Consider the following 23,125-nt stretch of genomic DNA (forward strand, 5'->3'; position numbering starts at 1 on the left):
GTGACAGTGTTACTAAGTACTGAACATGTGGGCTGCCCAAACTTTGCACAAGCCACAATGTTATTTTTTAAAATTTTTGTTCAATTTATGACATAAAAGTAACTATGCATTAAAATTTGCTTAAGTTATTGTTATTTTTTCATATCCTAGAGAGACTGTGTTTTACATCTTCGCGATTAAAAAAATCAACGAAATATGTTATTTGTCAAGTGGTGCCCAAACTTTGGATACAACTGTACCAGTGGTTTGAAGACTGAAGCTGTTTGTGGTGAATATTTGAGCTCATATCTGGTATCTACTTCCAAGGAATTCCATTTCCAATGGAAATGGTCTGTGTTCAAAACAAAGAAACAAAATAAAAACACTACATGTCAATAAGAATATAACCACATTCGTGCATATTTGTATGGAATGAAATCAAATAAGAGGCAGACAACAAACTGTCTGGACCAGATTTTATTACAGATGAAATTAACCTGCAGCTTAACGTATGCACTTCACCAAAACATTCAACAAAGAGCATCTCACTCTCTCAATCCCAAAACTCATCTTCCTTTCTGACTGTTCGAGCTCTTTTCAACGTCGTCTCAGATTGGCTCATGCAGCCAATTTTCTTATATATATATATAAAAAAAACAACAACAACAACAAAAAAAAAAAAAAAACTTATTTTTTTTTTTTTTTTTTACGTTTTCTGGGCTCTCTCTTCCACGTAGAGCTGCATCTGTTAAAGGCAAGAAACAACGAAATATCAATAAGGGCAAATTTAAACATGACATTAATGACAATTAAACAAAACATAAATCACATGAATCAGTCAACATAGTGTATCCCAGAGTGTTAATCTGATCAGTGGGACTTGGTGTATTTCATTTGATTGTCCTTCTGCTCACTTTTACTATATCAGATGTCATGGTCTTCAGTGGGATGAGTCTAGGCTCCTGCATGTGGACCTCCTGTTCATCAGCAACTATCCACGGGAAATCCTGAAGAGGCAAATTCACAAATGTGACACAAAAGGCACAACTACAGTGGTTATGTGTGAGAACGGCGCCCTCTGGTGGGTAGTTTTATTCATTAGTTTTATTCTCAGTAACCTGCACAGTTGAAGCAAGCAAAGAGTGAGGACCACAGCTGCCCAGAAAGTTACTATGGCTTTTGTGTTGTGTGCATGCAGCTAATTGTGCGTATCGTGTTCATTATCGTTTTAGTGTACGATTTGTAGTTTATGAGCTAAGTAACCAGTTTATTTAGATAAGAACGGTCTTGATCATTAAGGTAATTGTGTTGAGTATTTTCCTCGTTTATGACGCATCTTAATTGTCATTCCCACATTTGATGTTGCAGATTGTTATTAGCTTAAATATGTCAGGAGGCTTATCTGTACGTTACTGTGTTTGAGATATTAAGTAGGGATGCACGATATTGGATTTTTTTGCCGATATGCCGATATTTCCAACTCATTGTGGCCGATTGCCAATGCCGATACCAATATATGCACATTTATTTTTTTTACGCATATTTTTTTCCAGCTGGCTGAGGAGACTATTACACATGCACTCATAGATTGTACTAAGTATGATCAAGAAAGACAATATATGAAGGAAGAATTTAGGCAGACTGGACTTCAGTAGCTCAGCATTAAAACTTTAATGAACTTGCCAAGTGAGTGGAGCAGTAGAGTTTTCTTTGAGTTTATTAGACAGACAGGATTAATGTGTAGGATTAATCTTTGGTCCACACTCCGGAGCAGAAGCTGGCGGTAATGCACCTAATATGCTGGTTGCCAACCGCCATTATTAACCCCCCCGCCCCCAACAGAGTGGTACATCCTGTCAGCCAAAGTGTTTCCTATCTGTGCAGCCGAAACAGCACAGTTATGCGGCGGAGGAGAAGGCAACAAATCGGCCTCTCATAAACGGCAGAAAGTGTTCATTTTGGCCGATGCCAATATTTCATTTTAGAGCTTATATCGGCCGATACCGATGACATGCCGATAATACCGTGCATCCCTAATATTAAGATATAGTTTATCTCACCCTGTGGTTTCAGGTTACTGTGGTGGAGAGAAATAACCCCCATTTGCCTGCAATTAATGTCACCCACAAGGTGTGCTTAGTGTGACAGTAAATAATAATACAATTGTAAATTTATTCTTATGTTTCTGTTCCTTTAGAACCACATATCACAGGATTGTATGCCTATTGGTAGTCAATAAATCCATCAGACCAGAATTCATTGAAGTCTCTTCTCTGACCGGATGCCTGTAGTGATTCACCTGTTCTGACTCAGATAGTCCCACACCATACAATAATTAACAATGTGTTTACATGCTTTTAGAGTTGATTACAGTCCCACCAAGAAATAAACTGGCTCCTCTTAGTATCACCACATGTGTTAATGTGTGGGTCTGCAGAGTTTTAAAACCTCACCTTGATAACTTGAACCTTCTCCATGTTGCGTGTAGCAGCATCTCTGGTATGTACTAGTACTGTAAATGAACACCCTGTGACAGAAAAAACAGCAGGTCACATAAATGATTCATGTATACTCCCACCTGAATATCTTTAAGGTGCCGTACCATCTCCCTCACAACAAAGTTGTTGTCATGAGAGGCTTAACTCTCCTCTAATACTTTATATTCGATGCTTCTACCAGCTGTCCGAGCAGGACTCTCAGCACAGATAGTGTAAAGAAGTTGCCTACAGAGACTTGTTTAAGACCCAGAAGACTTTTATACCCTGGACATAGCCTCATAGGTGCTCTAAATGATTCATAAACTCCATGTACTCCTCAAATAATCATCAGTGACATTACCTGGTGGGTTATTATTTAAAACAGCATCACACACACTGATCTTCAGGATGAACGCCCTCAGCAGCTGCTCCACATGTGACAGTAATGTGTCTGAGCTGTGACAAGAAACCAAACCACAGGCAGTTAGTGACAACAACCACCCTGATGATGTATCACAAAATAAGTGTGTTGTTTACACTCATTACTGATAAAAAAAAAAAGAAGGGGAAAACCTGATGGAAAGCAGTGGTGGTTGAGAAATCTCAAACACAAATCTCTCTACTGGATGATGCTCCTTGTCCATGATGACCACGACCACCTTCTCTGCATCATTCTGGGAGGAACATGGCAAATTTCAGCAATGTTTAAAAGTAGACGAGAGGTGACGCATGTTCATCCTCAATTAACCTGTCAGCATCAAGTCATGTCTTACCTTCTCAATTAGCGGCTTCACACAATGAAGTGTATCTTGGATGTACTGATTCAGCTCCGGGTGACATGACATCTAGAAAATAAACACACCAAAGACAGACGTCCACTCAGTTGAAGAGATACAAATAGGTAAGATGCTTCTAAAATCTGTTAGAATAGAAATACAACATATATCCATCTGTACCTGCACTGGTACATTATACTTCTTTCTCTTCTGGAATATTCCTGAGGGATAAACTTCACGGACATACAGGATGAGATGAATGGCAACCTCCAGGAACTCGCACAGGATGTCAGCAACCACTGGAAAAGAGGAATCAACTAGATAATAAGATCTCCCATACGTTCCCTTTATTCTCATTTTGAGGGAATGTTACAGCAAACTTCATCCAAATAACTGGGAATTCAGTGATGCTTTAAATGTCATGACCAGCAACACAAGGCGACAACATGTAAGGCAGACATATAAAATAAACCACTGATGTGTATTATGTTGGGCTGAACTGACCAGCGTATTCTCATGAATCAGAAAATGACATCACATTTATGTTGATAAGTTATCTGCTTATGGGAGGATCAAATTAAACTGGCGAATATATCAACTGGGTTTTGTTGATGTTTTACAAATCAGAGGCTGGAGATCTGGTGTTTTGGTTCCAGTGGTGACCGTGTTAACTGGAGACTTTCAGCTGAATGTGTCATGGTTGCTCGTAGAGACGGCAGCTGGCTCCTGAAAGCCTCATCAATTTTACTTTTATCAGTACATACTCATCTTTGTTTATTATCTACGCTAACCATTGATGTAAGTTAAACTGTGACACATTCACCTCTCATAACGTTTCTTATAATGTGGGAAACAAAACGTAGCCTGTAAGTTGGCAGTGCAGCTATAGTCTGTTATGGGATTTATATACCGTTATCCTCAATCAGAAAGCGGCCCATATTCAACCACTTAACCTGCTCTGTCATTGTGTACACGCTATAAGTACAGTTTGTGGTTAAATATTGTGTAAACTGTGTGGTCACCGGTTGGATCAGCCTACCATCTGTTTAACTTGTGATCATCAGAGATACTGCAACAAGACTCAGTGTTTCCTCTCAAGTGAGTGATTTAAAAAAGGAAAGATAAGTGAAGAAATGTGAATGTTTCTTGTTGGCAACACAATTTAATATATATATAATGCAAGACAAAAAGGTCCAGACAAATATATACTTTGTTAACATTTAACTGAAGATAATTTAAGACTTTTAGGAGGACACCTACATGTCCTAAATCAGGATCAGGCAGTAATCATCAAGATATATGAGCTGTTATGAGCGGCAGACAAGTTAGCAAAGGAGGCAGTCAGGAGAGAATATGAGGATATTAATATTAAACTTTCAAACTCAGAGGGGGAAAGCATAGTCTGGAGGAAAATAATCAAACAATGGCAACAGCATTGGGATAGTGCAATAAAAGGAAGACACTTACATGAAATACAAAATAAAGTAGGAGTGGTAAGAAATAGTGGAATCAACAGGAAAGAGCAAGTAGTTATAAGTAGATGAAGAATTGGTCAGAGCAACCTGAATAGAGCACTTTTTATCACAGGAAAACACCCAACTGGCCATTGTAGTCAGTGTGAGGAAAAAAAGGCAGTGGAGCACGTCCTGCTTTCATGCAGGAAATATGAAGTGGAAAGAAGGGCAATGCTGACAAGTCTACAGAGGCCAGAACGAGTGGAGGCCAGGATTAAAGATCAGCTTTGGTGTGGGGACACTGATATTTAATTTGGACTAATTACAGGACTGTAACAGATTTGGACAACAGTGGATGATTAAATCCAGAGGGAGGCAGTAATGCAACTTAAATGATGCAAAACCCAAAGAAGAAGAAGAAGAAGAAGGAAAAAAGCTACATGTTTTGTTCGTCTTTTGAACAACTCCCGACACCACAACAACCGCGATACATTCGGCTGAAAGTCACCAATTAACACGGTCACTGGTTCAACCGAAACACCAGCGTAGGGGAGGATGTTTAACCGTTTGGTGCCATTGTGTTTGGTTTGGTTGCCTTACCTTGTCCAAAATTGAGGTCTTGCCTTGTTAGAGTTGTCATATTTTCTCTCCCAACAACTGTCACCAGAAATAAAGGTGTAATTTTCACTCTAGGTAGCTAACGTTGGCAAAGCAGCAGTCTGTCAAGCCGTCATAATCTTCGAGGCTGTTGTCTGTTGGACATCCTTTGCTGTCTGGCTTGACGAAAGTAAAAATGGCAGTTTTAAAAAGACTTAAAGAAGAATAGTAAACATTCAGAGACGGAGTTTAAAACGACCCGAGGATTAAATCCATCTCACTACCCGAAGCGCGGCTTTTCCTCAGTGTTACCAAAGCTATTCAAAGCTTTGCCGCGCACCATATTGACGTAACACTCGTTGTTTACAAGCTGCTTGCCGTCCATTTGTGATGACGTTTCATACTCGCATACTGTTGAGACATTATTCTATGTTACAAAAAACCAAAACATTTTTCTATGTTCACATTAAAATTCTTGGACTCATTTTCTGTTGTACACGTGTACAGGTTTTTGATGCATTTACTGAAGTTGAAATGATTTTTTTTATTTACGTGTCCCATCTAGAGATTAAAAATGACAAAAATAACATTTAATTGAAACACACATTCACAAGTACTCACAATAAAAACAATCACAAACAGCATAGAGAATATGACTATAGGTGGGAGGCTACTGTCTGTCAAAGATATCATTTTCCAACATGTAGCATGCAGCAGCATTTCCTGTAAATTGCCATTTTTCCAAACTTTTAGAACATTTCTTTTCTTTTATCTATTTCTTTGCTCCTCGTTTACACTTTCATACAGAAAAATGAACACACCTGGAGTGACACCCCAACTCATCCCTGTGTGATGTCATATGGGTCAGATGCATCCTGATAGCATACTGGGATTAATGCTGCGCAGAGCTCCACAGCCCTGATTCACTCACTATTCTCTCCCATGTGGATACAGAAGATCCCTAAATGCCAGGTGCATGAAAATGATGAAAATTTAAAAAACAACATCAACAACAAAAACAAACACTAACATAGTCAATTATTGATGAATGATTGATTTATGTACCGCAGCCTATATGCTTTTTCACATGTTAAACTATTTGGTTATTGTACAAGTGATACTGACTATACATTGACTGACATGAATGTTGTAACTTTTTTATATTTGTCGTATTTGCCCCATGTTCACTACTGGTGTTCAGTAGCTGACACTAAACAACAGACATACAGTGGACAGTGACACACGTTACTGTTATTACGGCTCTACTCCAGGACACTGAGATTGAAATGAAACAGCGAGGTTATTGCATGAACAGTGAAAGAATCCTGGCACATTTTTTACAGTCCCCCAGTTTTAGCAGAGTGCAGCAGGACAATGATCCTAGACAAAAAGACAAGGCAACCAAGGAGTTGTACAAGACAGACAGAGGAATGCTGTTGAGTGGCCAAGCGACTCATTGAACCTCAATCTAACTGAAACTTGTTGAAGATCAGCAAAAAGGAAAAAATCCTCAAAACAAGGCTGAATGCAACTAAGGCCTGCCGTTGATTCAGTACAGCAGGGAGGATACAAAGTGTGTGCTGATGACTGTGGGTTTGAGACTGCACTGTAAAAAAAAAAAAAATCATAAAACGTCTAGCAGCAAAAGTTGCCAAACACTTACCGTCAAATAACAGTAAAAAACCTTTAGTTATTCTACAGAGATTTATTTTAAAAATACAGACATTTACTTTGGACATTGTCTACATTTTACAGTCCAACCATTCTAAAATAAAAAGAAAATCTCATTATAAAACATTGCTAGAATGTTAAACAAATGTATAAATCTGCACAAAAAATGAAAAAGATTGCAGAGCTACCTTAAAATTACCTAATTTAAATGAAGACTCTTGTTTTCATACAGTAATCTTTGGTACATTCATAGGATTATCCAATCCATCCACAAGAACTCCCCATCAAAGTACGGATTTCTGGATGTAAAACACAGAAAAATTATGTAAAATTACATTCAAATTACCCTCCTTTAACACCCATTTATGGTATCTTGAGAGCTTTAAGCTCATAATATAATTTTAATATTAAATACATTTTAATTACTTTATGTAGACATTATTTGACAGTAATTACAAGAAACTCTCCAATATATTTACAGGCTTTTCCCATAAATGTATGAGGTTTACTTTATATAAACATTATTTGATAGTATTTAAAAGCAACTATCCAATATATTTACATACATTTCCCCATTCATGTATAAGGCTAACTTTATATAAACATTATTTGAAAGAAATTACAAACAGCTCTCCAATATATGTCCAGGCTTTTCCCATAAATGTATAGGGTTTACTTTATATAAACATTATGTGACAGTAATTGCAAACAACTCCCCAATATATCTACAGACATTTCACATTAATATATGGAGTTCTGAATGTACAAAAACCAGAAGGTCTATGTATGAGTACCTTTATATCAACTTTGACACTGAATAAATATATACATTTTTCTACTGACATTTTACAATATTGTGCAATCTATTCAATACAGATCCCCATTTGAGATGTATGAGATTTCAAGATGTTTAATAACCAGAACATATCATAAAATTACCTTTTACTGATTGCTTTACAGAGTAATTCTGTAGACATCGCCCAATGTCAAATTTGAGTCTTACGTCTCTGGTTTGTGGCTTTGTGAGGAAGTAGTTCATGTTCACAAATATCAGAAGTGAGAGTAAGTTACACATGTGCAAGTCACAAGCAAGTGTCAAGTCTTAACCTTAAAGGCTCAAGCAAGTCTTCAGTCATTGTGACTTAGACTCAAGTAAGCCAAGTCAAGTCAATGCTAAATGTCAAGCAAGAAAAGTCAATTAAGTCACAAGTCAGTCATCATGAAAGAAGCACTTAAAACACGAGAGAAAAGGGTGCAATGGCAAGCCATGTCATGAGAGAACTGCACATGTTAGTTAGTCTCTACCACTAGGGATGTGCATTACTGTTAATTTACACTTTTCACAAGTGGCATACTTACAGAGTTTTACCACAAAGAGCAAAATGTACAACTCAACACACAATTGTGTAACCAACTACTAACAATGAGGACTACAGTGAGTTTCAATTAACAACAACTACTGAATACTCTTTAAAGTCAAATCACTTGCATATAAGTCTACAGTCTATTGGCAGAAACAGCAGCAGAAGAAACAACAACAACAACAAAATACTCTTTAAAGTCAAATCACTTGCATGTAAGTGTATCTGAGAGAGCCTATTTGTAGATTAAGATTTTGTAGAAAACTAATTGTTAAAAGATTCTGTGTTCCATACACCGCACAACCCCAGAATTTGCCATTCTAGACCTATGTAAAGACATTTTTCTAAGTACAAAATGAAAAAGATACTGTTTTTAAGAGCAATTTCCTGTGCACATTTTTCTGGACTTTGTCAGCAGAGGGAATGATAACAATATCCTGATCTGAGTTCAGACTGTCGCTCCATATTCTGCTCCAATAAGGAGAATAAAATGTAATTTAAAATGAAATAGATCAAATTAACTTTTAAGGCATTGACATAAAATTATACAATATTAGCTGGTACAGGTCAGTACCATAGTATAATAATGTGTGTCTTTATATAGTAGATCAGCTGTTTAAAGAATGTTTGTTTAATCTGGCCTACTAAATTTGGTTGAACACGTGGTAATAATTTACTAACTTAATTTTTGAAAAGACACCATATCAAAAAGGAAATGGTGTCCTTTATATATTTTTCCTAGGATGCCGAAGTCATGTCCCGCCCTACTCTGTCTCTGATTGGCCAGTACTCGTTACCTTCGTTGGTTGGGTTGGTTAGATTTAGATATGAGAAGTGTGATTGGTTAGTATGAGGGTAAGAATATCAGGGTCAGCCAATCAGAGGCAGAGTAGAGTGGGCACAAAGGCGAAGGCAAGGTAAGGCAAAGTACGATTTAAAAACGATGTAACCGTCTCTGTTAGGTTTATCAATCATGATAAATGATCTGAAGTCTGTAGTTTTTTTTAACGTTTAGAGTCATCAATGTTTTATCAAACTCAGTAGCAGTATTTCCTTGATACAATTGGTCTGAAATTTACAAGGTTTTCTTGATATCTCTCAATATTTCTTAGGGCGAACGTTTCGTTGTTCATGTGTTTTTGATGCACTCAAATACAGTATTTGCTGGTAAAAAAAAAAAAACATTTGATTCATAAATCTCCAGAAATAAAGTTACAGTATGGTGGTGGTGTCTTAGTTACCTGCCAAGATATGTATTCCCTCCTTTCTCTGACCAGGTGAGTCTTACATGAATGAAATTCACACTGTAAAGTCAAAACGCTAAATTTCAGACCAATCCTATCAGAAATGCTACTGAGTCTAATGAAACACTGATGACTCTAAACGTTCAAAAACTATAGACTTAAGATCGTTTATCATGACAAAGAAGATTATATCGTTTTTAAATAGTACTTTGCCTTAAAAATCATTACAACGTCTGCAGTTTTTTCACTTTTGCTGTGCGCGCTCCCGCGAGGTGCATGCGCTTGTCGGCGGGCAGACAGAAGTCTGCATAACACCGGTCAGCAGGGATCAGTCATGAGCTGAACGGCTGCAAAACGGTGATCAGGACTCGGCTGAAGATGTTCTTCTAACCATGATGTGACTTTGACTAAAGGTACGTCAGGTTGTCTAATTTAACAGTATTGTTCTTGCACGATTTAATGCAAATGATACATTATTGTTCTTGCACGATTTAATGCAAATGATACACGATTATAATCTGCGTGTGCAACGGGGTTCACACGGAATGTTTTTTGAAGCTGCATTGGACACGCTAAACACAAACGGAGGCAAAGTCAAATGAAGAGTTGTGCAAAATGCTCCGAACTCTGTCATATGATGTTAGTTAAATCCTCAACAAACTAGGCTTGGAAAAAATACAATACACTAAATGTGTGAAAAAGCCATTCTGTTTTAGTGTAGCAGGATTGTTATCATATTAGAGCTTAATTTGATGTAAACATATAGCTTAGTTAGTTATATATGTGTCCTTGGCTTGTCAGACCACTCAGCTGGTTTTACAGCAGCTGTAAAGCTTCATCTTAGGTTATCTCTGAACAGGTCAAAACCGCAATGCTCTTGTTTGCAGGTTTTGAAATCCTACAAGTCATGTCTTTTTGGGAATTCCTAGCTGGGAGCATCTCAGGTAACAACAACAACAACAAAAACAGTTAAATTTGTGACAACAGATCATTGATTTGTATACATGTGGAGGAATAACTTGTTTGTTATTTCAGGTGCTGTGGGTTTGGCTGTTGGACATCCATTGGACACTGTGAAGGTTGCAAGACACACTGAATGCCATTAAAATGACAAAAGGTATAAAACTTACTTTTTCTGACACCTTGTGTTTTATTTGTAGGTGCGTCTGCAGGCTCAGAGTGTGTATAAAGGGATATTTCACTGTGTGGCTAAAACATACGCTCACGAAGGGGTAGGTGTCACATCCTCTTTAATTACACCAGAAGCTTCCCCAGGAAACAGTAAGAACTAATATGTACTTATTTATCTGTTTATTATTCCTTTATCATATCAGCTCCATGGATTCTTCAAGGGCATGGCGTTCCCGATGCTAACCACAGGCCTCGTCAGCTCCGTTGTGTTTGGCTCTTACAGTAATGCTTTAGATTACCTCACTCAGTCTCAGCGCAGTGACCGCAGCCAAGGCAAACCGGCCTCGGCTGCACACGTCTTCACTGCCGGCTGCTTCTCGGGCCTGGTGCAGGTAAGAACACTTGACGATCACTGGCTGGTTTCATCCGAGGTAGCTTTCAGAGCCGTAGGTGCAGGTATAAAACTGAGCATGTTCCTCATCTACTAAAGGAAAGGTGAAGAGAAGAGGAGCTCCGAGGAGAATTTAGATGTTTAAAAAAAAGGACTAAGATGTAAAGTGATGTTGACCTCTAGAGGTCACGATGTTCATCAGACCACACAAAACAAACATTTTAGTTGGAATACTGTAAAGAATCTAAGGTTTGACTTGATCCAGGTGCTGGAGGAAAGGTTCATGAAAATCAAGTGTGAAAATCATTAGTAATCTTCATAATCATCATCATCTTAAGAACTTATCAAATTTCATGACAGTCAGTATTCAGAAAGTAATGAAGAACATGTCAGCCAGTGCAGTGAGGCTCATTGGTTTGATTTCAGTAGTCCTGTGACAACAATTGCACTCTATGCCACAGAGGATTATATAGATATGAGATATAATAATATTTGTAAATCGGATCAATTCAATGTTGGTCTTTTTTGTGGTGCTTTTTAATAGTACGAAACAACATCATTATCCTTTTAAGGTGATTTATTTTTAAAAGCTTATTGTCAAAAAAAAAAAATACTGACTACAATTAAAGGTTTAACACTAAAACTAAATCAGGCATAATTTGAGTGAACTGACCCTTTAACATGATCTGCTCTCAGGTTTTTGTTTGTGCACCCATTGACCTGGTGAAGGTGCGTCTGCAGGGTCAAACCACTGCTACCCGATACCGCGGACCTGTTCACTGTGTTGCTGTCATTTTAAAGGAGGAGGGACCCAGGGGCCTCTTCAGAGGAGGGCTGGCCCTTGCACTGAGGGACATCCCCTGCTATGGACTCTACTTTTTGCCTTACGAGATCACTCGTAAAGCTCTGACCGAGAGTGGCAAGCAGCCAGGTCAGTTGACCGTGACTGTGAACAGGGTAGTTTGTCAAATATGAAGGGTCATTTCTGTCAGGAAGAAAAAAGAATGAAATGTTAGGATTGATAAAAACAACTCAACTCTTTAAATCAAAATGAGGAGATAATATGTTGTAAGTTTTGATGTTTCAGATTTCATTTAATCTGCAGTAATTTTGCTGTACATGCATAATTTACATGATTATATTGATCGCTACACTTTTCTGTCCTCAGGTACATTCGCAATATTGATGGCAGGTGGTGTTGCGGGCGTGGTCACCTGGGCCTTCGCCACGCCCATGGATGTCATGAAAGCCCGGCTCCAGATGTCAGGGGCCGGGGGCCGGGAGTACAACGGGGTCCTCCACTGCATGAGAGTGAGCGTCAGAGAGGAAGGAGTGAGGGTCTTTTTCAAAGGCCTCCTACTGAACAGCGTGAGAGCTTTTCCCGTCAACGCTGTCACCTTCCTCGCCTACGAGAGTCTGATGAAGATTTTCTTTCCGCCGGCAAGATGACCTCCCTCTTGATGGTGTACAGATACACTCCTTCCCTGCTAAAAGAAAGATCTTCCAGTGATATGTAGATTTAGGTCAGACATTCTCAGGGTTACTAAACGTTATCAGTTGAAACTGTCTGGTTTAAACACTTTAATGATTAATACTGAGATACTGGTTTTGAACTCTTTTAAATCTGTGGAATAGGTCAGCTCTCATCCAGATAGTGTCAGAAACCTGAACACACTAACTGAACCATTAAATCTACAAAGTTCGGCTCCAGCTGAGTCTCCTGTGACTTGAACAGTATTCTGTGATAGAGGATGTTAAGCTGCTCATGTGTGCTGGGACTCAAATTCATTTTACTTGACTATGTGAATGTAAATGTTTGACAACAGCACTGAATTCTTAATGTTTTTCACTACAGTCTTTTTTCTATTTTTAAAGCATGTTATTCCTATGAACTGGACACAAACAGTGATGGGTTTCCTAATAAACAAACAATACAAAGAATGTAGTTGATTTCATTCTGGTGACTGGTCCAGTGAGTGATTGTAGTGTTTTTTTCCTGCATGCAAAAAGTTGTCAAAGATCAGAAAGTCTCTTCGTGTTTTGGCTCAACTCATTGTTCATTCAGTCTTTGTGTCAGTCTGCTTCTATTCTGCACACAGGGAGCATATTACATGTGTTTAGTGTTCCTCCTGGCCGAGGGATCCCTCTGCTGTTGCTCTAACTGAGGTAGGTTAGAGACAGCTCATGTTGTTGATGTGAAAGTTTCAAGTGTTCATTCGGTGTCCGTTCCAGGATCCTTGTTTACACCACTTCAGTTTTCCTCTCCAAACAGGGGTCCTGTCTTCAGGTTGCACCACCAGACAAGGTGTTGAATGTTTTGTGTTAAGTATTGACTCTGGGACAAGTTGTCCCTGATGAATTCGCAGTGTCTGTCTTGGTCTTAAGTCAGGATGAGATTGTCAGCGTCAATTCTTTGTACCCAATCACTGACCCTGAGTCACCCTCAAGACACGGTGCACCTTTTTCTCTCTCAACCTTTTTGCTAATAATTGCACTCTGTGCAGGAGGGTTTATATATTATGTTACAGGTGGTGGCAAGTTAAAACCTAGTAAGTGGACCTTGAGTCAAAGCTACTGTAATCAACATTTTTTAAATTGAGAATAGATCAAATCACTAATGTGAAAGGGGTCACTCGTAGTAATGAATCCAGAGAAAACTCTGCAATTCCCCTGAGCTCTAGAGCTTTTTTATTGTCTTTCAGCTTAATGTTTTGGTTGTCAGGTTGATTTTAGTTCACTGTCCCTGCTCTCATCAACGTTGTTTCTGGCCGCAGTCAGCAGCTCTCTTCAGAGAAAAAGCTCTGATAAACTATGGATGTGGTACAACCTGCCCTGCACCAAACAGCAGACAAAGCTAACGACGATGGTGAACATAGTGAAGCATTTAGCAGCTAGTTAATGGAGTTAATGGAGACTAAAACAGAATTTTGAACATACATTGGTTTGGTGGACACAAATATGACTCCAAATAAATACTAATATTGCTTCATGTGTGCCTGCTGTGTAAATAAGCTAACTGCTGAACCCAAGTGGCCCAAAAAGAAAAATCATTTATTGCATGTTTTAGAATATTTTGTCAAAATACTATTTTGAGAATTAAGGTAAAAAAATATGATCAACCTCAACAGTGAAATTGTAGGATAAACAGCACATATGGCATTAGATAAGTAAGTTATCACCAATACCTTATTACAATCAGGATACTACTGTGAATGTAAACCAACAATGAAACATGAGATCACTGTTAATACTGGCTGACTGCTATTGCAAATTATGCTACACAACGTGCTGAAAAGAAAATACTTTAATTTTCTGTACAACCACTGAACATCATTACATCCTCATGATTTACATCATTGAATATTTTTACATCTCTGATTTGCACATTATCAAATATAACAGTTCATAACTGCTCTCTGCTAGCTTAACATTTTCCATTACTGAACCTTTAACGATGAAAATACACAGAAAAACAACATTTTTAGCTTGAAGCAGCATTTGAAAGACTTAATATGGAAGATTAGTGTAAAAAGACACATATTTGTAAGACATCAGTTTTCAAATGTCGCCATGTGGTTTTCCTAAGCACTTGACAGAGAAAAAAAAATCAACAATAACAGAAAATAACCATGTTTTAAACATAAATAAATAAATTATGTTCAAGTCAGACAATCCCTCTGGTTTGGATGCAGAAAAGAAAAAACTGCTTCTTGAGGCACGAAACTGCAGCAAAAGTAAAGCATTACGAAATGCTAACAAACAAAAAAAACGAACCCAACCAATGATTAACATGGATTTGTCCTATCAGATGCCTGATGGACTTTGTCAAGTCATTGCCCTCAAAAAAACTAGAAGAAGCCACACCTTGGTGCACACATGAGAAGAGCAGGAGATGAGAAGCAGCAAGTTTGGAGCAGTATGAGCATAATAAGATTCAGACGTATGTCAGATTATTGGCACCATGCGGCTGTTTTGGCAAGATGTTAGTGTGGCACTGATGTGTTTCTATGGAAGAAAGACGTATGTGGAAGAAGATTCATTTTCACCACAGAAGCTGTAATGACAATAAGGGACTAAACAGGAAGCACCGGAAACATAATCGAACCTGAATTTCAATTTGTGGTCCCAACTCTTATCAAGAATGTGTTCATGAAGAGTCACTGTATGCTCTTTGTTTGAAAGTAGCAACAGGCACAGGATAGCTCACAGAGATGACACCATGTCACAGTGACATCACCAGTGACGTACGTTTGACATTACATCCTACTACTATACATGAACAGAGGGTTTGAACCTATTTTAATTCATGTGCCATGAGGCTATAGTTTAAAGGGAAGCTACGGTTTATTACAACTTTTATCTTTGTTGCTCTTTTGTTAATCCGTCTTTCCACAGGAAAACTGAGAGTATGCAACACAACTAGAGGTATATGAGAGGTCAAAGTTCAACTGGGAAGTTGGTTTGTCATTGATGTGATTTTCTTCCAAAAACTTAAACTAACCCCTGGTGTTTGTTTACAACCAGTTTGATTGTCTGAACAACAAAAACAGAGCCCAAAGTTGTAATAAACCATTTTCCTTTAAGATTATAAATGTGTAATAAACAGCAGGTCAATCATTCATTTGGTCTCTAAGCCCCTTTTCCTGTTCGGGGTTGAAGCGTCAGTTTACAAAGACCAAAAAAAGAAGAGAGGTACAGTAAACCCTACATACACCCACAAAAACAGTCCATGGTAGAGGATTAGCATTCCTAGAATGCAGTATGTGGTTTTTCAAATGTTTCACACATTGTTAAAAAAATGTGTCAAACGGCCAGTTTAAGCTTTGTCTGGACGAGCCTTCAAAAGGCCTCCCATCTCAGACATTGGTGCCCTATTCACATCTTATATTCAGATGCAGTTAAGATACATTTTACATTGTATGATACAGTGTTGGTTAAACCATCACACATTTTAAATGTTCAGCTTCGATGCTTTACAGATATACATAATAGCATACATTCAGCAGCTTGAAGTACCACAGATGAGATAAACTAGCACACTCTGGAATGCAAATGTAAGACAAAACGCTTACAGAAGTCACTTCCTTCAAAAAGCTGAAGGACACCCTGAGCTTCTCCTTTGTACTGATTATAGATTAGATAAAGCAAAAGATCAAAGATGAATCAAGTTTAAGTAGCTAATCAGGTTAGACATACTGTGTATACTGTTCCACAGGACTAGTGACGGCTTGGTCAAACAGACACTGACCTTTACCAAGCCGGTCACCAAAGTTTACTTTCAAACATAAGACATGACGCTAAATGGAAACTGGAACAAAAACAGGAGTGGGTCCTCTATAACTGAATTGTGTACTCACTGAAAAACAAACAAATCACTCAACATCATTTAGAATACCTTGATCCCAATTCAGGCAGCATTTTAATCTTAAGTACTGAGTCCTCAGTGAGACTGAGAGGCTTGGAAGTCCTGGTCCTGCAATAGTGGTTTGTGGTTCTGCTCGGCAGCCATGTCCTGTAAAGTTCGCCTCTGGATCTGTCTGGCTTTGTTGTACAAGAAGACCCCGACAAACACGAGGGCGGTGCCGGTGGCGCTCAGGAGGGTGATCTGGTTACTGAAGACAATGATGCTCAGCCACACCGACAGGGCGTGTTTCACTGTACTGGCAACACTGAAGGAGAGATGAGGGCTGTTACTGTTGGCATTAACCTCAAATATTAAAAAAATTCATGGCCTCGGTAAGATCTGTAATGAAAAACATAGTTAAGCTACAAGGCTCACTCCCATTTTTAACAGGTTACTGAGCTGCTTTCACACAGCAGCACGGCCCACATTAATGGTGCCATCTGAGGTCAGTTTATTAACACACCCAGTTGCTCCTTTATGTGATGCACCTGCTCATTAACTCACAGCTCCTCCAAACAGCCAATTATGTGGCTGCAACTCAATATATACAGCATGCAGTCAGGGTCGAGAGGTTTAGTTACTGTTCTGTACATTAAAACGGGGCAGATGTGTACTCCAACTGACTATAAACACACTGGGACTGCTCTTACCAGATGTGGTGGCCCCAACATCTCACATAGTACATTGTCAATTAGCAAGTTTAGTGGGAATCAGACAGACTGGTTTAAGACCTGTTCCACTGCGATGTGTAGAGGGTTTATGGACATTGGTAGGAAGCACCAACTGCCTCACTGTTTAAAAAGAAGGTGGACGTTTCTGACACACCTTTTTTTTGTTTTCTTTATTTAATTTATCGTCACAATATCAAATGTTTAAGATGTACTTAGTGTTAAAAATACAGTACCAGTCAAAAGTTTGGACACACTATCCCATTGTCTTGAATGAGAGAGTCTAAAGTTTTGGCTGGTACTGTATATTAAAAGACATGCTGTTGTAATAATCAAACTGTTTCTCACTTATTGAGTAATTCTTTGAAAAACACAGAAAGTTTTTCCATCCATGTTTTTCTTTACTTCATTTTGGGTTTTTTTGGAGCAAATTTTTGGCTGCTTATTTTTCCAGCATACCTCCCTGCCAGCGTAATGCTACCTTGCACCTCATCTTATAACAAACATTTAACCCGCACGTTCAAGGGGGGGTAATGCAGCAAAAAAGACCACGTCTGGGTACCTTTCCTGTCAACTAAAAGATGAGGCTGCAGTGGGCACATGATCATCACAGCAAATTAATCAGTTTCTGCTGAAATATACTCATTGTTTGTTATGATTGTCAGAATTTGGCACAGGCAGGATGGATCCATGGTAGTGATGTAATGGCGTGGGTGCTGGTTTCGAGGCACTCATTAGGCTAATATCAGTTGAGCATTATATAAATGCCACAGCATACATAAGCAATGTTGCTGTCCAGGTGCAAGCACAAATCATTTCAAGGTGGCTGCAGACAGCGATGACAGTGATTTTAATTCAGTCCAATAGCCTGGACAAACAGCAGCATGTTGGACCTTTGAGATTTGGAGATTTGGAGCATGAACGCATGGCTGTAAAATCTGCAGATGCAGCATGCTGCTATCTAGTATACATGGACAATTTCCAGCATTTTGCTGAACCTTTTCAAGAAATCTGCTGTACTGGAGGTAAAAGGGAGTGTTGTCAGCATAAGGCAGGTGTACCTAATAAAGTGACCACAGTGTTTACTTAGCCTTCACATAAATCTTATCAGCTGGTAAAAAGTTTGGTCACAAGTAGGGAATGATAACACATAGTTAACTGTCTGGACAGATAATGTTTGGGGTTTTTTTTTGGCCGACTTCCTACCTGAAAGTAACGGGGGAAATCCTTCCCATGAGAGCATAGGCAGTGACACTCTGCAGGTGGAACAGGACGCCATCGAAAAGCAGCAACAGGATAATATCCTGACTGAAGATGAAGCTCCGTCCACTCTTCCCAATCACCGGTACGTCCTGGGAACATACCGGAGAGCGACAACGTACAACATTAACATCACAAACAGTACTTCAACCTGAACCTTCATTAATGAACTATCTACAAATCTGTTTTATTGATTCCTGCTTTTTTCCTTCTGTAAGTTGTGTTTTTAACATCTGATAGAAATTCTTAGTGTAATTAAAGACAACAATAAGTGTAATAATAATAATAAGGTGTTGACTTACCAAGAGGAACACCCAGGCAGGTATGAGCATGATGAGTGCTGCTGCACTGGTGTAAAACTGCAGTTCTGGAGGGCTGAAACAATTAAATTAGAATGTGTATAACAAACATTTAATAGCATGTTAGTTTGTCATGTTACAGGTTTATTGCAAATAGAAGAGTTCACGGCCTTTTACCTGAACTTGTATGTGTCTCCGCTCAACAGTTTTTTAGAGAATACGTTCTGTAAACTGAGATCAGAGATAACAGGTTAAGTAAACATGTAATGCTGCAGTGGGATAGCTGTGTTGAGTGCTGCAGTACCAGTCCATGATGTTGGTGGAGAGAGCGGCGGAGAAGCCGAGCATGTTGAAACTGATCTCCGTGGCTGTGCAGAGGGCCAGGCCGGCCATAATGGGGAAGAGGGAGAGATTCACCCACAGCCCTGCAGGAGGGACAGCAAACAGCACGTACAACGAAATAAGACACTTCAACTATAACCGGGTATCACATGACCTGATGTCGCCATAGCTGTCGTACTGGTATGACCACATTTCAAACATTAATGCCAACAAAGACTCGCAGTGTTGAAGTGAAACAATTCTTTCAGATTAGGAACATGGGTTGAAATAAACAGCTCTCTCATATTTTACTCAGTACAGTTATCAAGTAAACATCAGATTTACATTAAAGGATACGCCTGATGTTGTTCTACATTTTTCTTATTGTCAACAAATCCCATGAAAAGAGAGTGTCCTCTACCTGTGTACTCCCCGAGGATCAGCCTGGACATGATGACAGTGAAGATGGGTGCTGAGCTCTTCACGGTCTCTGCAAATGACACCGCCACATTCTTCAGGCTCACCAAGCCCAAAACCACAGTGGTGAACCTGACCAATAGAGACAAAGATGATGTCAATACTGGATTTAAAGAAAAACAAGAAATCAGGGCTGGGTTTGCAATTTGGTTGCAACACAAAAACTGTCTTAGCTTGTAAATCCCTGAGTAATTACTCGCTGAGCTGTTGATACATGCGTGTATAAAGAAACATATGTGTTTAAGCATTATTATACATAAGTACGGTAATCCACCAGAGAGAACCCACCTCATGAGTCCAACAAACAGCATGATCATGATGAAGTTGGAGGGATACTCGGTCCTAGACTTGTGCTGGTAAAGGCAGCAGGGCACAAACATCTTTAGGCAGCCGATGATGGTGGTGGAGAGCATCTGAACAGCACCTGTGGACCACATGAAGACACACCTGCAGCATGAATGTCAAATCAACTCCTCGAGTTTCTACTTTAACCTAATATTTACATTTGCCCAATTTTTTCCACGGCTGGACCCATAAAGCTAGAAGCTCTACAAGTGTATCACACAGGCACAGGAAATGGTTTCCATTTATTTCATTGAACTACAAACTAAAAAAAATCAACTTACAGAGACTTAAAAATGCTTGAGTTAGGAAATCCATCTTTAATTATTTATCTTTCCCTTCACAGTTACATTATTATCAGGAAGTATAATGTTCAGAAATCGAATTAATGACTATTATGTTGTTGGAAAAGTCAGATCCAGAAGCAAGCATATGTGGTCATTGTGAAAAAGGTGACCTGAACGTGGATGTTTCTTGCATTAAAATGCTTGGCATCTGACAGGCAGTGTCCCTGAATGCACCGGCAGAGTTTTTTCAGAACCGTCTCAGGTCATAACTGCATAACCAGACGTACAAAAAAGAGAAAGAAAAAATAAAGAGACAGATTTCCTGTCTCAAGAAAATTGCATGTTTCTGCAAGTTGCTTTTCATGCCTGCAGGGTAGGAAGTCAATCTAAATACTTGCTTTATAAGTGATATGGACCTTAAAAAGTTTGCTAATCACAAAAATATACAAACCACTAACATATGATTTTTTTTTTTACCATGTTTAGTCTATTTAATATTATTATTAGCATTAGCAGAAGTATATTATTCCCTCTCCTTACCCAGCATGCTGGGCTCCCCCTCCAGCAGTGACAGGATGTACTTGTTGAGGAACAGGGTGCAGAAGCTGAAGAAGTACCAGAGGCCCAGGTAAGTCAGGGATCGCCAGTTCCACACCCCGGACTCCGCCTCGATCACCGTGGTCTCTGTGACTGTGATCTTCAGCACCTGCTCCCCTGGCAGGCTCTCGCTGCGGGCCAGCACCACTCGCTCCTGGACGGTGCGGAACGGTGACAGGAAACGCCACAGCGAGTACCTGCCAGTCTGCCTGCCGCCCGTCATCACCCCTGTTGCCTGAGGGGCCCCAGGGGCCCAACAGGAGGGAAATTAAAGGGAGGTGAGGCGTCTTAATGAGAGTTTTGATGGTTAGTCCATCTTCCAATCGGTCAAGTGATTGATCAGTCTTGCAGTTGCTGGGCTGCTGGGAATGCTTCAAGTATTGATGTCCCGCCTGCAGCACCTGGAAAGCAGAAAAATATTATTAATTTTTTATATATTGTTTACTACATCGCTGCTGCAAACTATTAACTTTTAATCTTAACTAACATCTGAAACACTCATCATTATCAGAGATTCTCATGTGAAAGTCATACTGTCCGACTGTATATTTTAAAGAAAGAAGACTGAGAGATAAACAGGTGAATCAAATCTGAACATGAACCTGCAGGAACTTTCACATAAATCTGTGCTATCTGATGTCTCACGCTGCCCAAATACGCCGCGAGCTCCTCTCTTACCTGCCAACAACGTACATCACCTTTGAACTGAAAGCTTTAAAGTTTATCTTGCAAAGACCACAAGGCAGCCTCAGACTGTAACCTTACCGAGAAGATGGACTCTTACCTCGTAGTGAATCTGGACGTTGCAGTTGGCACCGAGAAACAAACACAGCTGTCCACCGAGACAACAGTGCGCGATATAAAAGGAGGAAGTTGCACGTTGACGTTTAGCTAGCTGCTGTTCGTTTATGAAAACATGGAAGATGAAAAACCAGCCGTGCTGTCAGCCATGATAGCTCACAACGTGCGAGAGAGTCAATAGAAACGACACCCACTGCACACACAGATTTACCTCTCTGTCTGTGTCTGTGCTGTCGGGACGTGGCTGCTAACGCTGTGAAGCTAACCCGCCCCGAGACAGCAACACAGTGACGTCATAACCTTCAAATTAAAATGTTCAGCACCAAACCATTTGGCCATTTTATGGAAAATTCAGCGGGAGTTCAAAGTACTTTTATAGCAACAATCACTTTGACACGGGTTTAAACATGTTTTTTTAATTTTGAGAGAGACTTGATACTAAATTTATTCACCTTTCACCAGAATAAAAAAAATATACTTTTATTGGCATAATGTTATTAACGTATTTCTGGTAATACTCACGTGAACTTGACACAGCTGCCCCGAAACAAAACAGATGATGCTCAAAAATGATGCCTTCAAGGTCTTCTTTTAAGCCTTGTGGGTCAGCTGGTTTGTGGTAAATAAAAACTATTTAAATGCACAATGATTTAAATGAGACTTTCACAGAAAAGTATGGCAGAGTTTTAATGTCTCCCCTCGGGTGTGAACACTCATTCTAAATACATTTATGTCAAAAAGCTCATCTAACATCAAGGCAACCGCAATGATATTCATATAACTAAGTGTATATTATTAATACAGGTACTAATACCGATATTAATATTCAAAACAGTATTAATTCCACTATTAAAGGACCAGTGTGAAGAATTTAGTGGCATCTAGCAGTGAAGGTGCAGATTGCAACCAACTGAACACCCCTCCTCTCCCCCTTCCCTTCCAAGTGTGTAGAAGAAACTATAGTGTGGCCGCAAAACTCGTAAAAAACACAAAAGGCCCTCTCTTGAGCCAGTGTTTGGTTTGTCTGTTCTGGGCTACTGTAGAAACATGGCAGGCTCCATGGAAGAGGACCCTCTCCCTGTGTAGATATAAAGGGCTCATTCTAAGGTAACGGAAACACAACAATTCTTATTTTCAGGTGATTATACACTAATAAAAACATACTTATGAATTTAATATTTCATTTCTGCCAAGTCCGTTCCTCTAGATGCCACTAAATTCTACACACTGGGCCTTTAATATTATTCTCAGTTCTCAAACAGTTTGCTTTGTTTTGTCACCTATAGATTATTCCAAATGTGTCATTACACTTATACAACTTGATAGGTAAGAATGGTCTCCAGACCATAAAACTTTAGTTACAATAACTTTTAAATATATATTAGGCTAGCAATACTGATGTTATTGTAGTTATTTAATTTGGAATAATCACACTGATACCAGTTTGTCCAGTTTAAGTTACATTGATGTTAACACTGGACGGGTTCACAATTGTTCAAGTCTTTCTGAAAACAGGTTGCCCAAATGAGAAGTAGGTTTTTCTAGCTGTAATTGTTCCTCCTGTTCATACTGACCATTAGAAGATCCC

At 39.2% G+C, this 23,125-nt stretch overlaps 3 protein-coding genes across 4 annotated transcripts; 1 reads left to right on the forward strand and 2 right to left on the reverse strand.

Annotated features, from left to right (window-relative positions):
- Positions 1–441: 441 nt before the first annotated feature.
- On the reverse strand, positions 442–5,643 carry mad2l2 (mitotic arrest deficient 2 like 2). Its single transcript, XM_044351774.1, has 8 exons — positions 5,287–5,643; positions 3,413–3,531; positions 3,230–3,301; positions 3,030–3,130; positions 2,818–2,912; positions 2,433–2,506; positions 894–986; positions 442–724 (listed from the first exon to the last, which is right to left on the reverse strand). Exons 1-8 carry the CDS (start codon positions 5,324–5,326, stop codon positions 686–688), a joined length of 633 nt encoding a protein of 210 aa, XP_044207709.1. The 5' UTR covers positions 5,327–5,643; the 3' UTR covers positions 442–685.
- Positions 5,644–9,230: 3,587 nt separating this feature from the next.
- On the forward strand, positions 9,231–13,022 carry LOC122982463 (solute carrier family 25 member 45). Its single transcript, XM_044351771.1, has 7 exons — positions 9,231–9,972; positions 10,447–10,503; positions 10,595–10,638; positions 10,720–10,791; positions 10,894–11,082; positions 11,778–12,012; positions 12,250–13,022. The coding sequence occupies exons 2-7, from the start codon at positions 10,467–10,469 to the stop codon at positions 12,528–12,530; spliced, it is 858 nt and encodes a 285-aa protein (XP_044207706.1). The 5' UTR covers positions 9,231–9,972; positions 10,447–10,466; the 3' UTR covers positions 12,531–13,022.
- A 1,345-nt stretch (positions 13,023–14,367) lies between these two features.
- Positions 14,368–21,831, reverse strand: LOC122983013 (solute carrier family 35 member E2A-like). 2 transcript variants are annotated; one of them, XM_044352690.1, is made up of 9 exons: positions 21,521–21,831; positions 20,680–21,137; positions 19,799–19,934; positions 19,455–19,582; positions 19,017–19,137; positions 18,890–18,943; positions 18,716–18,788; positions 18,360–18,505; positions 14,368–16,750 (listed from the first exon to the last, which is right to left on the reverse strand). In XM_044352690.1, the coding sequence occupies exons 2-9, from the start codon at positions 20,957–20,959 to the stop codon at positions 16,522–16,524; spliced, it is 1,167 nt and encodes a 388-aa protein (XP_044208625.1). In that variant the 5' UTR covers positions 20,960–21,137; positions 21,521–21,831; the 3' UTR covers positions 14,368–16,521. The 2 variants fall into 2 exon arrangements, with proteins under 2 accessions (XP_044208625.1, XP_044208627.1); XM_044352692.1 differs by having other exon boundaries at positions 21,502–21,831.
- Between the last annotated feature and the right edge of the window lie 1,294 nt (positions 21,832–23,125).

Source organism: Thunnus albacares, chromosome 5 (genome assembly GCF_914725855.1).
Source record: "Thunnus albacares chromosome 5, fThuAlb1.1, whole genome shotgun sequence".
Lineage (NCBI taxonomy): Eukaryota > Metazoa > Chordata > Actinopteri > Scombriformes > Scombridae > Thunnus > Thunnus albacares.

Coding starts and splice junctions, on each gene's coding strand:
- LOC122983013 (XM_044352690.1), bottom strand. CDS start 20,959: ATGACGGGCGGCAGGCAGACTGGCAGGTACTCGCTGTGGCGTTTCCTG. Junction 19,138..19,454: donor GATCCTCGGGGAGTACACAG/GTAGAGGACACT, acceptor TCCCTCCTGCAG/GGCTGTGGGTGAATCTCTCC. Junction 18,789..18,889: donor GGAGACACATACAAGTTCAG/GTAAAAGGCCGT, acceptor TAATTGTTTCAG/CCCTCCAGAACTGCAGTTTT.
- LOC122982463 (XM_044351771.1), top strand. CDS start 10,467: ATGTCTTTTTGGGAATTCCTAGCTGGGAGCATCTCAG. Junction 10,504..10,594: donor CCTAGCTGGGAGCATCTCAG/GTAACAACAACA, acceptor TTGTTATTTCAG/GTGCTGTGGGTTTGGCTGTT. Junction 10,639..10,719: donor ATCCATTGGACACTGTGAAG/GTTGCAAGACAC, acceptor TTTTATTTGTAG/GTGCGTCTGCAGGCTCAGAG.
- mad2l2 (XM_044351774.1), bottom strand. CDS start 5,326: ATGACAACTCTAACAAGGCAAGACCTCAATTTTGGACAAG. Junction 3,532..5,286: donor AGACCTCAATTTTGGACAAG/GTAAGGCAACCA, acceptor CCTCTTTTCCAG/TGGTTGCTGACATCCTGTGC. Junction 987..2,432: donor AGAAGGTTCAAGTTATCAAG/GTGAGGTTTTAA, acceptor TTGCCTCTTCAG/GATTTCCCGTGGATAGTTGC.